Here is a 14,024-nt window from a genome sequence, read left to right as displayed (position 1 = left end):
TCCTAAGGCGAACAGTAGTTCATAAGGTGCATTTCCTGCCACACGGGTGACCTTTCTTGTAATTGAAACCACAAGTGGCAATTTTGTAATGTTCTCATTTGTTTTCAGCATTGGCTTTAAAATTCTGTGTGTAGTGGAAAGGGTGGTGGAGGAATAAGTGTCTAAAGATGCTACATTCACTGAAACTCTTTCTTATCCTTCTAAAATAGGGTGAACTTTTGTACTTACTGTTCTTACAAAGAGCTAGTAACTAGGAGGGTTCCTCTTAAAAGATGTTACTTGTAGGTATTTTTCGGATCTTTTCTTAAAAGAGTTTCTTAAAAAAGTCACGATCTACAAGGTGAACTATTTTGAGTAGCTAAAATTAAGAGACCAAGTTACAGTGCTACACTGACCTCTGTTGGCGCCATCCATTCTTACCGAATCTTGCCCAAATGCTGAATTTGATACTTTCGAAACTTTTCTCTGCAACACCCTAAAGCAAATTTGACTGAATATGTCTTTTACAACACAGGCTTCATTCCTCTGGAAAGAGCCTGCTGGGGGAGCAGGGCCTTAAGCATCAGAATCACAGAATCACTACAAAATGGCTTAGGTAGGGAGGGACCTTAAAGATCATTGAGCTCTAACTCCATGCTATGGGCAGAGCTGCCCCCCACCAGCTCAGGCTGCCCGGGGCACCATCCAACCTGGTCTTGATTGCCTCCAGAGAAAAGCTTCTCTGCAGAGAAGCTCTGGGCAGCTGTGCCAACACCCCACTGCTCCTGAGTAAAGAATTTCCAACCTAACATATAATCTAAATCTCCCCTCTTTTAGTTTTCAGCCATTCCCCCTTGTCCTATCACTATCTGCCTATGTAAGAAGTTGATCTCCCTCTTGTTTATAAGCTCCCTTGAAGTACTAGAAGGCCACAATAAGGTCTCCTTACAGCCTTCTCTTCTGCATGCTGAACAAGCCCAACTCCGTCAGCCTGGTGGAGAGAAAGAGGCAGTTCTGGGTTGCATTCGGTCTGGTCTTAGTTTGGGATGTCACAACTTGCTCTCAGGGGGTGCTACGTAGCTGGGAATGTCAGATGAATTTTGCCATTTTGGATCTGAGCCATGTGATCCAAGTTTGCTTTGGATAAATTTCCAGGTGACTCCAAGATCCGATAGATGAAGTAGTCAGTGTGCTGCTGAGGAGCATAATACCCTCTGGAAAATGAAGAGTGTGTGTGCAGGGAAAGGTGACAGTGGGATGTTACAGTGTGAACTTGGTTGCTCTATGAGGAGCCTTCCTTTGACATCTGCCCATACAAGGACTAAGTATTTGGGGATTTTCTGCTTAGGAGCTGTCTGAATTTCTTGCAATTCCATGCAGGCACTTGTACGTACAACTTGGAGAGGCATTGTGTGTCTTTAAGAAACTCCTCCACAGACAACCAGGGCTACTAAATATCTGTGAGGGGAAAAAAAAAATCCATTCTTCATTTGGAGTTCTGCTAGTTTGTATGCATTTCAAAGAGAAGCCATGGCTGCTGCCCAAGCTCTAGCCCTAGGAGGTATGTACTAAAGAAGAGTACAATAAGATTCAGGCTGTTCTCCAGATTTCTTACCAAGTGAGCAAAATTGTTAGCTTCTGTTTGGAAGTAAACTTGCTGAATTGAGACAAGACAGGCAACAGTACGCAGTGACATGCCTATTCCTGTGCTGCTAGAAGTGCAGGCTGAGGCTGCTGCTCTGTCAGAATTTCTGAGTCACGTTTTTATAGCCTGAATTGAGAAAGCTCATGTAAGAGATCTTATGGCCTTCTACATCACTCCACACTTTGGCAAGACAATGGTCTGACATTTTGCCCTAAGTGTTGGATTAAACAGTATTTGGAGATTTGTAAACACTTCTACTTAGCTATGATTAGCATGCCAAGGCCTTACATAAGCTGGGGACTTCTGCTGTTGGGGTGGTTCCCCTAATGCATGCTGTTAAGATAGCAGCTTGCCCTGTCTGTTTGCACCACTGTTAGCTGGCTCTTCTTTGAAAGCACTGGTGGAAAGCCTAGATGAGAAGATCCAAGGGAAAGGCCACACACATCCTGACCATCAGCTCTTGCTATCAGGGCAAAAGTAGGTGGTAAACAGAGTCTACAGACAGCATTTTAGGAAAAGTAAGCTGTAAGTTTGCAGTTCTGTTGCATACAAGCGTTTTGATACGGGCTTATAACTGGTCTCGGCTCTCTGAGGCGTCATACTGCGGCAAGCAGAGCAATGAAAAGACCACTGCACAAGTGTGCTCATCCAGCTATATCCTACATTTCTTGTAGAACTGCATGGTCCTAAGCTCTGCCTGTAAGAAAAAAGGGACCTGAAGGAGGCTGCAGGAGAAAAGGGAACTGCACTTCTCAGTCTCGTGCTAACAGCTGCAAGCCTGAAATCATTTGGGGGATTTTACGTTCACTTCAATTTTAAACATGAGGAAGTTCGGGACTGCAGAGTGAGTAGTTTTCATGTATTTTGATGGCTTATGGATATTTTCTCAGAACAATCTTCATTATTGTGTGAACACTTTTCCCCTTTTGTTTAGCCCTGCTATAATGGCATAGCTCTAAGTAATGATCTTATTATGTACTTTCAAGCAGTAGGAACGTGGCAGCAGCATGTTTCCTTCCCAGCAGCCTGCTTAATTGGAAAATAAGGATATGGAGTCAGCAGAGCCACGTTTCATTTTTAGCCACTCATTTTCTCTCTAACTGCTGAATCTCATCTTTATTTCACTACAGTGTGGTGGCATCTTCTTTGCCTGCCTATTTGACAGTGTCACAGTGAATGATATATTTAAAATTTCTCATACTTTCTACCTTAGATAAAAAGCTTTCAATGCCTTCAGCTGCCCCTGTCCTGGATTATAGATTCTTTTCTCTCTGTCGTCCAAATTAGAGGGCCTGCTCAAACTCCTCTTGCAGAATCAAGAAAGAAGTTGAGCTGATTTGATCTCAGCTATACAAATAGCATGCTAGGCGCGTTCTTTGCTTTCTGAAGATTTTCAAGGGAAGTTAGCTTGTATTCAGAACTTTCTGGGATAAAAGTGAAGATATGGTAGGAGGAGAGTTGGATGACAGTGTGGTTGCATGTACCTCACTTGCTAAAAGGATACCTAATCTAAACCTCAAGTTAGTCCAGCAAGGTCTATTTTGCACAAATAATTTTGGTTGAACTTACTTTCTGATTTAAAATGTACTGGGTTTAAAAAAAATTCAGGAGAGATACAAGATAATGTGATTTCAAAAATCTTATTTCCTCAAAAAAAAATTTAAAAAAATCAAGATAGCTAACTAGTTTTTTTTTCTGTCACCAACTGTTTGGCTTTGTGTTAACTTCTCCTGGGCTGGTAACCAGGTTACGGAGATAATTTCTTTTGAGCTTTGCTTCCGTATGGGGGAGAGACTGAAAATAAGGGTCTAACTCTGTAGCCTGATACCAAGTTTTGTCCACGCCAGGGGTCCCTATAAGAAGATCCTAAGACCATTTCATGACTGGAAATGCTTCAAGTACATTTGTAGCAATGTGAATTTGTAGATGGTGGTTGTGATCTCACCCACAAATGGAATGAACTTCTCTCATCCCTATAGCATAGCTTTTCAGTCACAAAGAGTTAATAGGCTCAGCAGCACACAGTTGAGTGTGCCATCATGTTCTTCACGTGTAACCAAGGAACAGGAAAAACTTGCATTTCAACTTGCCACAGATGTCCTTGCTCCCTGCAGCTTCTAACACGTGTACTGCAATAAATGCACTAATACTCTCCTGTAAATGCACTTCGTTACTTTATTACTGTAAATTGCTTAGTTGCCACTGCCACAATCAGTGCAGGCGGCACAGTTATGGAGACACACAACTGTAAGAAAAATTAACTTTGTTTAGACAGCAAAACTTGGCAGGAAGATCATAATCCTTGGAAAAGCCAATTGCCAAGACTTGTGTAGGACACGATTTGTTTATAACAGCCAATGGATGATTTTCCTCGTAGGGAGATATGCAAAGTCCTACCAGGGCATGGAGTAGTTAGAAAAGTTTTAGTGCACCTTGAATCCAATTGAAAAAATGATAGGCTTTGGTCTTAGCTAGAACAGCTCCTCTGTACCTTCTTGTTTCTCTTGTTAAACACAAACACAAACAGCAGATGTTGAGCTCCCAGTGCATGGTGGTGGCTTTTTGCCACTGCCTTTAATAGGAGGTGGTTTGTTAATGTTGTATTTTGAGGCTTGGTAAATCTGTTTTTGTGGCCAGACGGCACTGCATTCTGTATGCTGTGCTAGTAACATCCCCTAACAGGAATGCCATATGACAACTTGAAGAGTACTTATTATTCTTAGAAAGTTTGGGAGAGGTGAGCCATTACTGAGTGTATTTCTGGATAGTGATGGATAAACTCAGGCAAAATAAAGCATACCACAGACTTGGCTGTGGGTGGGAAGTGCTAACAAGAATGTCTGTACATACACTTCTAGCAGAGTTGTTATCCAGAGTATGCAAGAGTGGGATTTACCTGTAGCTGCAGCACGTGTGTATCTTGTGCAATTTTTCAGCTCTGCATTCCTGATATAAGCTTTCAGCAAGTACCTATGGAAAGCAATCTACCAGTAGATAGCTATTTTTAGGCCATGGTAACAGAAAAAGAAGACACAGTAATATATATTCAGTAGTTTATCTGTACTATAAATTACTGCACTGTCACTGTCGTGTTTTGTTACTTTGTAATAAAGGAAAAAAAAGTAATAGAGGACAAAGTATTTTGTTAGGTCACTTGGCCCTTTTAGAACCGCTTAATACATCATGTTTTCCTGTTGCAGATCTTAGCCTTTATTGTTAGCAGTGTTTGACCCAGACTGACATCCTGAGCTCAGCTACCAGTAGCCCTGTACCTCTAGCCTCTGCCTCAGATGACTTGTACCATTTGCAGAGTGATGTTCTGTTGGAGAATCAGCCTCTACTGCAGGTCACTACAGATCGTGCCTGCACTGCCCTGGATGTCCATTCTTGTATGCTTTTGCCTATATGGCCAGATGCATATGATATGCATGCTGAGACCAAACTTGAACAAGTTCACCTACATAAATGCAACAGATGTGATTTTGCAGGGCACGGAGGAGGGCTGCTTTTGCACAGAGCACCCAGTTCATCTGACCTTTATTATTCTGTTGGTAGGGAAGTCACTTCATGAGTGAAAGATCTTACTCCAGGGCAGGCTGTGGTTACAGGGACTGGCAATGCTAATCAGTAACGCATGACATTGAGGGGGTGGGGGTGAGGAACAGGAACAAACTTTTAGACAATATTTGGAGTTATTCCCCAAAGATTCATTATGAGACCAAAGCCATCAAGGTTTAACCTGCATGAAATCCACAGGAATTAGGCCTGGTTGTCATAAAGATCCAGACACCCTTAGCTTCAGCCTTTGTCCAGTATCAAATGTACTGGAAATGTGTCCCTTAGGATGCAGATGCATGGTTTTCACAGCTGATAACAGGAAGAAGGTCTGATGTTGATCAAGATTGTTGGAGGACATAAGGCTTACTCGCTCAATTTTGCCACAGTGATGGATTTAAGTTGAAGGAGTCCTTGCCACTTCTCCCTGCTGACTGACACCAGGTTAGGAGCTGCACACAGGACAGATATGGGCAGGGCACAGTAATGCCACAGCTCCCTTCCTGCTTGGGCTGCTGCACATCATGCCATCCTGTAGGAAAGATGTTGCTCTAAGTTGCTGATTCAGCTTCTGCAGGGGGATCAGACTGTCATAGAAGAAGATTGTTTCTGACCTTTTCCAACTATTAAAAAAAAAAAAAGAAAAAGGAAAAGAAAAAAAAAGAAAAAAAAGAAAAGGGATTAATGTAGAATAGGGAGCGTGGTGAGAAAATAGTTGCCACAGCCCAGATTGGCTGTATCCACATAATTTTGAAGGATAATCCAGGAAAAGGACTAGGAAAAAAAGCTTAGAAAAGAGGGGAATGGAAGGAGCAGGTTTCCCTTTTTCACTTCCTGTAACTGGAATCCCTTTTAGCAGACAGGAATGCAATATTTTCACTGTCCCCCTAGTTTCTAGGTAAATGGGTTCTCACCACACAGGGTGAATGAACAAAAATGCCTGATTCTCTTCTTGCTCCTATCTTAGCCTCTAAGTCTGATGACAGAGATTTCTTTATCCCCTCCTCCAACCTTTTCTTCTATGACATCACGAGCATCTTTCCTGTGCTTTCACATGCTAGTTGGTCTTCTGTGGTCTCCAGATCCAGTGGTCCAACAGACAAAGCCAATTACCTATTTGAAAGACAACATGAACCAGTAGTTCCTCATGATTCCTGTGCCATTTTATCTTTCCTTGTCCAGCATACCTAACTTCAGCTGCAGGACTCTTGCCAGCTTGGTGTCACAAAGTGACTGGTGCAATTTTCATACAGCTAGAAGATGGGGCAACCTGAACTAACCTGGCCATCTCAATCCTTTTCCTGCAGATTTACCCTTGATTCTCTAATTCTCTGAATTAGCTGAATTTCTTGACTATGACTATGTGACACAGTACTGCAGGCTTGGAGTCAGCACAGCAACAGAAAGCCCCAAAACAAGAACTGAGAACCAGAAACCAACTCTGGGCAGGCCTGACTTGATTTTTTTCCCTAGAGCCCAGGCCTTGTGACTGCCCTGAGTGCTGCTGTTGTAGGTCCCACTGTAGTTGCAAGCTTTGCTGTTGTTGTAGGCCCTGCTGTTGTAAGCCTTGCTGCTCTTGCAGGCCACCTCCTCACTGTTTCCTCTGCTCTCAGGAGTCATTGCAACTGCTGCTACACAGCCTCCTCTCTGAAATATTAAGCTACCTGTTTGTTCCTGAGGACAGAAACTGGGTGAAAGATTAGAGGATTTATCAGTCAGTTAGAGCAGGAACAAACACATTGCTGGGGTGTTGCGAATGTCCGCAGAACAAACAAACACCTCAAATGTTGGCTAAAGCTGTTGAAATGCTTGGTGACATTTCTGTATGTTACAGCATAGGGGAAAGGTGATGTGTAATGGCTGAAAATAGTAATAATAATAATTAAAAAACAAAACAAAACAGGGAGGGAAGAAAAAAAATCGCATGCAATATCCCGAGTGTTGAAAACATTTTAAAAAACCTAACAAACCTGAAAGTCATCTAAAACACTGACTGGTTTCTCTCAGGCTGAGTGCAATGTATTTTGGGCAGCCAGGTCTGAAGAAATGTGTAAAGTCCAGCTTAAGCTTCTGGTGTCACTCTGACTAACAAACCAGAAATGTTTCACTCTGATCCACAGCTACAAATTAGATCCGCATTTTTGTCAAGATACAGTGCCGAATCCTGTGTATCTGCCTGTTTTTGATGCTCTCAAATGCTACCAGCTTTAAACCTTTTCATTTCTGAATGCTTCAAAAGCTCCTTCTGGGTAAGAGGTTCTTTGCCCTGTATTTCTGTGCTCCACTATCAGGCTTTTAAATGCAGACACTTATTTTGCAACTGTGGTGAGAAACCCTGGGCTTTCACCTCCCCCATGTTCTTCATCTTGAAATCTGCAAATATTGCTGAAGGCTATCCTTGCCTTGACCCTTCCTTGGGAGATGTGCTTATTCAGGGCTTAATTGTTTGCTGATTAATTTCCTGTCATTCCTCCTTTTACTGGCTTCCTAAATCCCCCTAGTGAGTTTCTGGTCTAGGGGTTAAAACATGAGTCACTGTGCTGACATTTCCAGTAATTCCAGAGCAACTTAAGAAAAACTGAGACCCAAACTCAGACTTGAAAGGGTATGGGTTAGAGAGGGCTTTTTCCACTGAGGTGAGACCTGCAAGAGTTCTTTTCATGTGGATCAACAGAGACTTCATATCATTACAGCTTGAAGTCTTGTTTTTATGCTTGCAGAATAAAATGTTTTGGGATTTCAGTTCCATGGTTCTTTCTTTGTTTTCTGCTGTTTGCATCAAATCAACACAAAAATAGCTTTTAAATTTCCCTCTCCATAGCCATATTTTCCCAGATAATCCTGACAACGTCACCCAAGTTTGCTTCACAAGTGCTTTACATTTTTCCATCATGATAGCATCCAGAGGCTACCTGGTTACTCTCTTGTCAAACCTTCACAGTCATAACTTTCTAATGAAGGATTGAGGTTTGTTTTTTTTTTTTCTCTTAACTTTTCCTATTTGAAATACATACCCATTTATTTTAACTCACAAACAGCATGACAGTAGTTATCCTGTAACTGTTCTCAGCCATTTTCTGTCATACTGGGGCAAATCCTCCCAGCATTTAAACAGCATTTGATTACCCTCTCTGTTGCTCTATTTCATCCCTCTTGGTGCTCTTTTTGTGCTTAGCTTCACAACCAGTCACAGGTCTATTCTGTATCTGCAGAAGAGACTTATCAATGGGCAACAGTGTGAGCTGTGACACTGCTGTGAATCCTCAGCAGCTCTGCTGCCCTGGGACTCACCAAGGGTTTGGCTTGCTCATCTGAAACGTCAACCCAGTCTGGCTGCTGTAGCCACTGCAAAGTTTGCTCCACCAAAATGAGATGGTGGAAAAGAAACACCTGGAAAAGATACCCTTGCATTAAGAGGCCCAGCACAGCAGCTGGTGACCCATGTGGAAATCTGTCCTACAGTAGAGAAAGAGTTTGTTCTCTTTATTCGTTCTTTTGCCTGTTGGACAAAGCAGGCAGTTAACGTACTATTCATACACGTTCGAACTATTTTGGAGCTGGTAGGTTTCCAGTGCAGCTGCAGGGCTGTTGAAGGCTGTCCGCAGGCGCTCCTTCCCTCCTGCAGCAGTACGCTCTCAGCCCGCTGAGCGTCCCACCGGCGCTCGGACTGGCTCCTCCCGCCCCGGCACCTTTCACAAACCGGCCGCCCGGAGCCGGGAGGGGTGGGGTCGGGCTTCTTCCCCTTTGGGTCCTGCTCGGGTGCCCCGAGAAGCTGGGATGGAGGCGAGGCGGCTGCTCCGGGTGGGTAAGGCGGGAGCGGAGAGGGAGGGGGAGTCTGGCTGCCCGCGGTGAGATGGCAGGGTGCAAGTAGAGGGTGCTGTAACGCCGTGCGGTGTTTTTCGGTTTTGTTTTCCTCCTTTCCACCTGGGAATTCAGTCCTCGTCGTTGCAATCAGTGTAATTCACATGAAAATCTCTCGTGTAATTACCGTGGCGTTGGTTTGCTCCCGGTTAGGCTGCAGCCAATGCTTTAATTATGTCATCCGACGTTCGCCAATCTCGTTTTCCTGGCGGCATTTTGCAGCGTTTGGCCGTCGGGTCCCTGGCACACCCGGCCCCTCTGCCGTGCTGGGAGCATCCCGTGGCGATGCCACCCGAAGCTCTTGGCGTATTTCAGCCTTACTGCTTGTTTGTTGTCTGCGTCCCGGCAGAATCCTTGCGTTGTAATTAAGCTGAGTTACACGATTAGGTTAGAAAGCGGGAGGGAGCTCGTGGGGATTGAGGGTGGTTCGTCGTGGCAGCAGCGTGCAGAGGATGGCTTCTCCTTCAGGTGCTTGGGCGGGGAGGTGGGAATAAAGGCACTGCTCTCCTTTGCGGAGTTCGAGATTTACTTATGAAAAGCAGTAGCTAGCTGTTGCAGTTTCACTCTTCCAGGCGAGTTTTGGTTTTGCCTTAAAGGACATGCTGCATCCTAACCATGAGGTGAGTTAGGAGGTAGTTATATGAGCATCTAGGGCTTGTGTTCTGCAGGAACACAGCCAAAACCTGGTTTGATCTCTTTTCATTAGCTCAGTCTTGCTATTTCTGCTCCCCACTGGCTTCCCCAAGCCCAAGAGAGCTTGTTGTCCCACCATGGTCAGGGTAGCGGCAGCAGCTTGTGCCGTCTGGAGGCCAATGGTCAGCTTCCATAGGGAGTGAACATGGCAGAAAACCTCTGCTGAGAAGTGTTGATAAGCACTGGTTTCTAGCCTTTAGTAAGTTTGGCTCGTTGAAAGGTTAGTGGAAAACAAAGGCTGGGTGAGCCGAAGGAAAAAATCCCAGATTACATGTAGGATGCTAGGGCAATATCACTGGGCTTTTCCCTCCAACGCCGTGATATTGTCAGTATCTGAGCTCAGCTGCAGGAACTCGATTGGACTGATCCAAAGCCTCATCAACTGTGCAGCTGGCTGGCTGGGTGAGCAATGCTACATGCATCATCAGATGTAAAAGCAGATTGTGTCTGTTATAGGTGATGTGTACATGGAACTCAGTGATGTAATTGCTGACATTACCTTCCAGATGACCTCACGTGGCTGCTGAAAAAATTTATTGCACAATGTTTAAGGAAACCACGAGTTTTTCATAAAAATAGCATTGCTCACTTGTAAATCCTGAAGAACCAACTATCTCCCCAGACAACATGAAGAATATGCTGGGGAGAAGCAATCTCAGGAATGAATATGCAGAGATATGGCAAGAAGAAATAAAGATAAGTCAGGAAGGCTGGCACAGCACAAAAGCTGCATAGTATTTATCTGACTGCTGCATCTGCAGCAGAAAAGAAGGAAATGTTCACAGTGCCAACTTTTTAAGAAAGAAGGGAAAAGGAAGGTGGGATGTTATCACAGATAGTCACTGTGCCGTGATCTAAAAAGTGTTCCACTACCTAGCTGGGTAAGAAAGACCCTTGAAATGAGTGAAACAAAGGAAGGCTTTTATCTTTACAAACATCACCTGAACTTTAAGCAACATCTTATAAAGAAAAGAAAAAATGACACAGGAAGCTTGTCTTCATGTTTTGCATTGTTCAAGAGAACACAAAGTGAAAAATAAGCAGATTAACTCTAGTGTGCTCAAGTGAGGGTTAGTATGATTTCTCAGCTGGAGTTCATCTGCTGGCACTCCTGACCATTGCAAACTTTACAAAAGATCCTGGAGAGATCCATGTTCAAGAAGAACAGTTCCAGAGTAGCTTTCTGGAAAGTCTGACCAGCTGAAGTTCTCGTAATCATGGGCTCCATAGGGATGATAAGAACAAACGTCAAGAGATCTTCCCAAAACAGAATAAGAAGATGGAAGTTTTCCCCTTTGACCCCAAGCCTCATCTTGATGTGAAAATCCATTGTCCAATAGAAAAAATGAGGACTTGTCATAAAGGCATTGGTCTGGCAGCTGGTGTGGTGCTTTGTGATCCCTAGGGCCCTGTGGGCAGCAGACTCAGTCCTCCTTCTGTCAAGGATTCAGGAAGTAGACGTTTTTTCTTACTGGAAATGGGCTGCCTCTCATGATTTGTAGTAGCCTCCGTAGATAATCATTTTTCCACACCATCAGAGCCTTGTTTGCTTTGGCTCCATTCTTCTTCCAGTTGGTTGGTTTGCCAGCTTGAAGCCAGAATGTACCTGTGGCATCACATTGGGAGAGTGTCGTCTAAAGCAGTGAGTTTTGTGACTGCAAAGCTCATGACCTTTTTGAAAGCTTGTTGTTTTATAGCAGGAATAAATGCGTTCTGCACAGGTCCAATGGCATTGTGAAATAATTTAACAAATCTTATTCTTTTTTTTTTCTTCCTTTCTTTTTTTTTTTTCCCCTCCCAGGACAGTCTATGAAGTCTTAGGACAGTACTGATGGAAGGCCCTTTGCAAACCTCCATTCATGTGTGCCATGAAAATGCTCAGTGGATGTCAAAATTACCAGAAAAGCTTTGGGATACTCCCCTCTTTAACTTATCTCTTCCAGGTAAAGATTAACTTTTGTTCTGTGCTGTTTTTTAAGTCATGTCATTTAAGCACTGGAACATCCTGCTTGTTTTATTTCATGAAGGGTGTTTTTGTTTTTTGTTTTTTTTTTTTTCCATTTGGGTCTGTGGCAGGCAGAAGTGCCAGGGGGAGTATTTTGGAGGTTTTCTTAGAGGGGAGGGAGAAGATCTTAAGGGAAGGGACTTCTGTAGCATCAAGATGTGCAGGATGTATGCATCATCATGTCAGATTAGTGTTAATAATCTGAGCATTTCTTTAGTTTGGCTATGGTGGAATTTTCTAATGTGTTATTAACACTTTTTTTCTAATTAAAATGACTCCAAAAGGAGACAACATTTCAGCTTATTGTTTCTTTGCACTGTTTGAAAGAGGCTGGGAAGTTATGGGAGGGAAAAAAAAAAAAAGAGAAGAAGGAAGGAGGGTGGGGACTTGGAATTAATGTATTTGTTTTTGTTAATGTAGATAAGGACTTTACTGCATAGCTGCTGGTCCCTGTTTCTGAAAACTAGATGTATCCAATTATGGGTAAATATAGTTGCATTATAGCTGGTATCTTCATTGGCGCTACAATCAGACTTGCTTATTAAAAAAGCTTTTTTAAAAAAATATTATTATTTTTTGGTCACTGCTCTCTGCTGTCTTGAACAGATTTTTTTTCCTCATTCTGTCTAAAGAGATTTTGGGAGAACCTGCTTTCACTGGCTTGAGGGAAGACTGTTGGCTGGAGGACTGTTAGCTCTTGAGTGCTTTGCTGTAGGCAGGGCTGCTCCCCCTCCAGCTCAGGCTGCCCAGGGCCCCATCCAACCTCCCCATCCAACATGGGTGCTGAAGGGATGGGGCACCACAGCTTCTCTGGGCAGCTGTGCCAGCGCCTCACCATGCTCTGAGTGAAAATTTCTTCCTAGTATCTAATAAATTTTTTCCCTCTTCTAGTTTAAATCCATTCCCTGGTCCTATCATTATCTGCTTATGTGAAAAGTCAGTCTTCCTCCTTGTTATAAGCTCCTTTGAAGTGCTAGAAAGCCACAGTGAGGTCTCCTGGGAGCTTTTTCTTCTCCAGGCTGAACAAGATTTGTGCTTCAGCCTGTCTTCATAGGAGAGGTGAATCAGCCCTCTGATCATCTTTGTGGTCCTTCTCTTGACCAACTCCAACACTTTCGTGTTTTTCTTGTGCTGGGGCCCCAGGCCTGGACACAGAGCTGCAGATGGGGTCTAAAAAAGGCAGAGTAGAGCGGGACAATATCTTCCCTTTCTCTGCTGGCCATCAGTCTTCTGATGCAGTCCCAAATACAGTTGCCTTCTGAGCTACAAGCACACACTACTGTCTCATGTGCAGCTTTTTGTCCACCACTGTAAGCCATTCTCCAAGGGGCTGCTCTCCAGTTCTTCTGTTCTTCTCCCAGTCTCTATCGTACCTGGGATTGCACTAACCTAAGTGCAGTGCTTGGCTTTGTTGAACCTCGTTAGGTTCTTGTGGGCCTATTTTTCAAGTCTGTCCAGGTCTCTTTGGTTGGCATCTCTTTCTTCTGATCTATTAACCACACCACTCAAGTTGATGTCAGTAAACTTGCTGAGGGTGTGCTTGATCCCACTGTCCTGGTTGTTGATATAGATCTTGAAGAGCATCAGTCCCAGTGCAGACCCCTGGGGGACATAGCTTATTACTGACATCCACCTGGACAGAGTCTTTGACCGCGGCCCTCTGATCACGACCATTCAAATAATTCATTCTCTGTTGAATAGTCTACCCTTCAAATTCTTATCTTTCCACTTTAGAAACAAAAAATGTTATGTGAAACCTATCAAAGGTCTTGTAGAAGTCCAGGTAGATTATATCAGTTGCTCTTTCTTTGTCTACTGAAGCTGTCACTCCATGACAGGAGGCAACCAGGAGGTAGAGCAACAAGATAAGAAAATAAGTATCTATCTTATGATAGAAGATAAGTAATTCTTTTTTTTATTTATTTTTATATATTGTTCCTCTTGCAAAAATCATTAAAAAGTGAGTGTTCCTTGATATGAAAGGAACCATGTTACTTCTAAAGCACTTTCACAGTGGTGTTTCTTGCTAAAAATGCTGAGAACTCGATGTGTGCTTTTGACTTCTTGACTCTTCTCCTAACAGTGATCAGTGGTATTCTCGTGAATGTTTGTTGTTTTCACAGTGGACAGGCAAGAAGGAAAGAACGAAAGAATGATGGAGCTGTGTCAGAGAGTATCGAGCTGGGTATTAGGAGAAGTTTCTTCACTGAGAGGGTAGTTGGACATTGGAACAGGCTCTGCAGGGCAGTGGTCCTGGCCCCAAGCTGCCAGAGTTCAAGAAGCATT

At 43.5% G+C, this 14,024-nt stretch overlaps 1 protein-coding gene across 8 annotated transcripts in view; it reads left to right on the top strand.

Moving 5' to 3' along the window:
- The first annotated feature begins 2,304 nt into the window (after positions 1–2,304).
- PLCXD1 (phosphatidylinositol specific phospholipase C X domain containing 1) overlaps positions 2,305–14,024 on the top strand; it is a 25,748-nt gene continuing 14,028 nt past the window's right edge. For 3 of the 8 annotated variants that reach the window (XM_042809882.1, XM_042809884.1, XM_042809883.1), the window contains exons 1-2: positions 11,597–11,676; positions 12,159–12,221. In XM_042809882.1, coding sequence (XP_042665816.1) covers positions 12,206–12,221 — 16 coding nt within the window. In that variant the 5' untranslated portion in view covers positions 11,597–11,676; positions 12,159–12,205. Of the gene's footprint in view, positions 2,469–8,872; positions 8,985–11,534; positions 11,677–12,158; positions 12,222–14,024 lie in introns of those variants that run through there. The other 5 variants (XM_042809879.1, XM_042809878.1, XM_042809881.1 and 2 more) reach the window with 5 other exon arrangements.

Source organism: Centrocercus urophasianus, unplaced genomic scaffold (assembly GCF_019232065.1).
Source record: "Centrocercus urophasianus isolate 14NV4802_14NV808 unplaced genomic scaffold, USGS_Curo_1.0 seq_12, whole genome shotgun sequence".
Classification (NCBI taxonomy): Eukaryota; Metazoa; Chordata; class Aves; order Galliformes; family Phasianidae; genus Centrocercus; species Centrocercus urophasianus.
The sequence above is the reverse complement of the archived record's forward strand: the minus strand, read 5'-3'. Positions and strand labels throughout refer to the sequence as shown.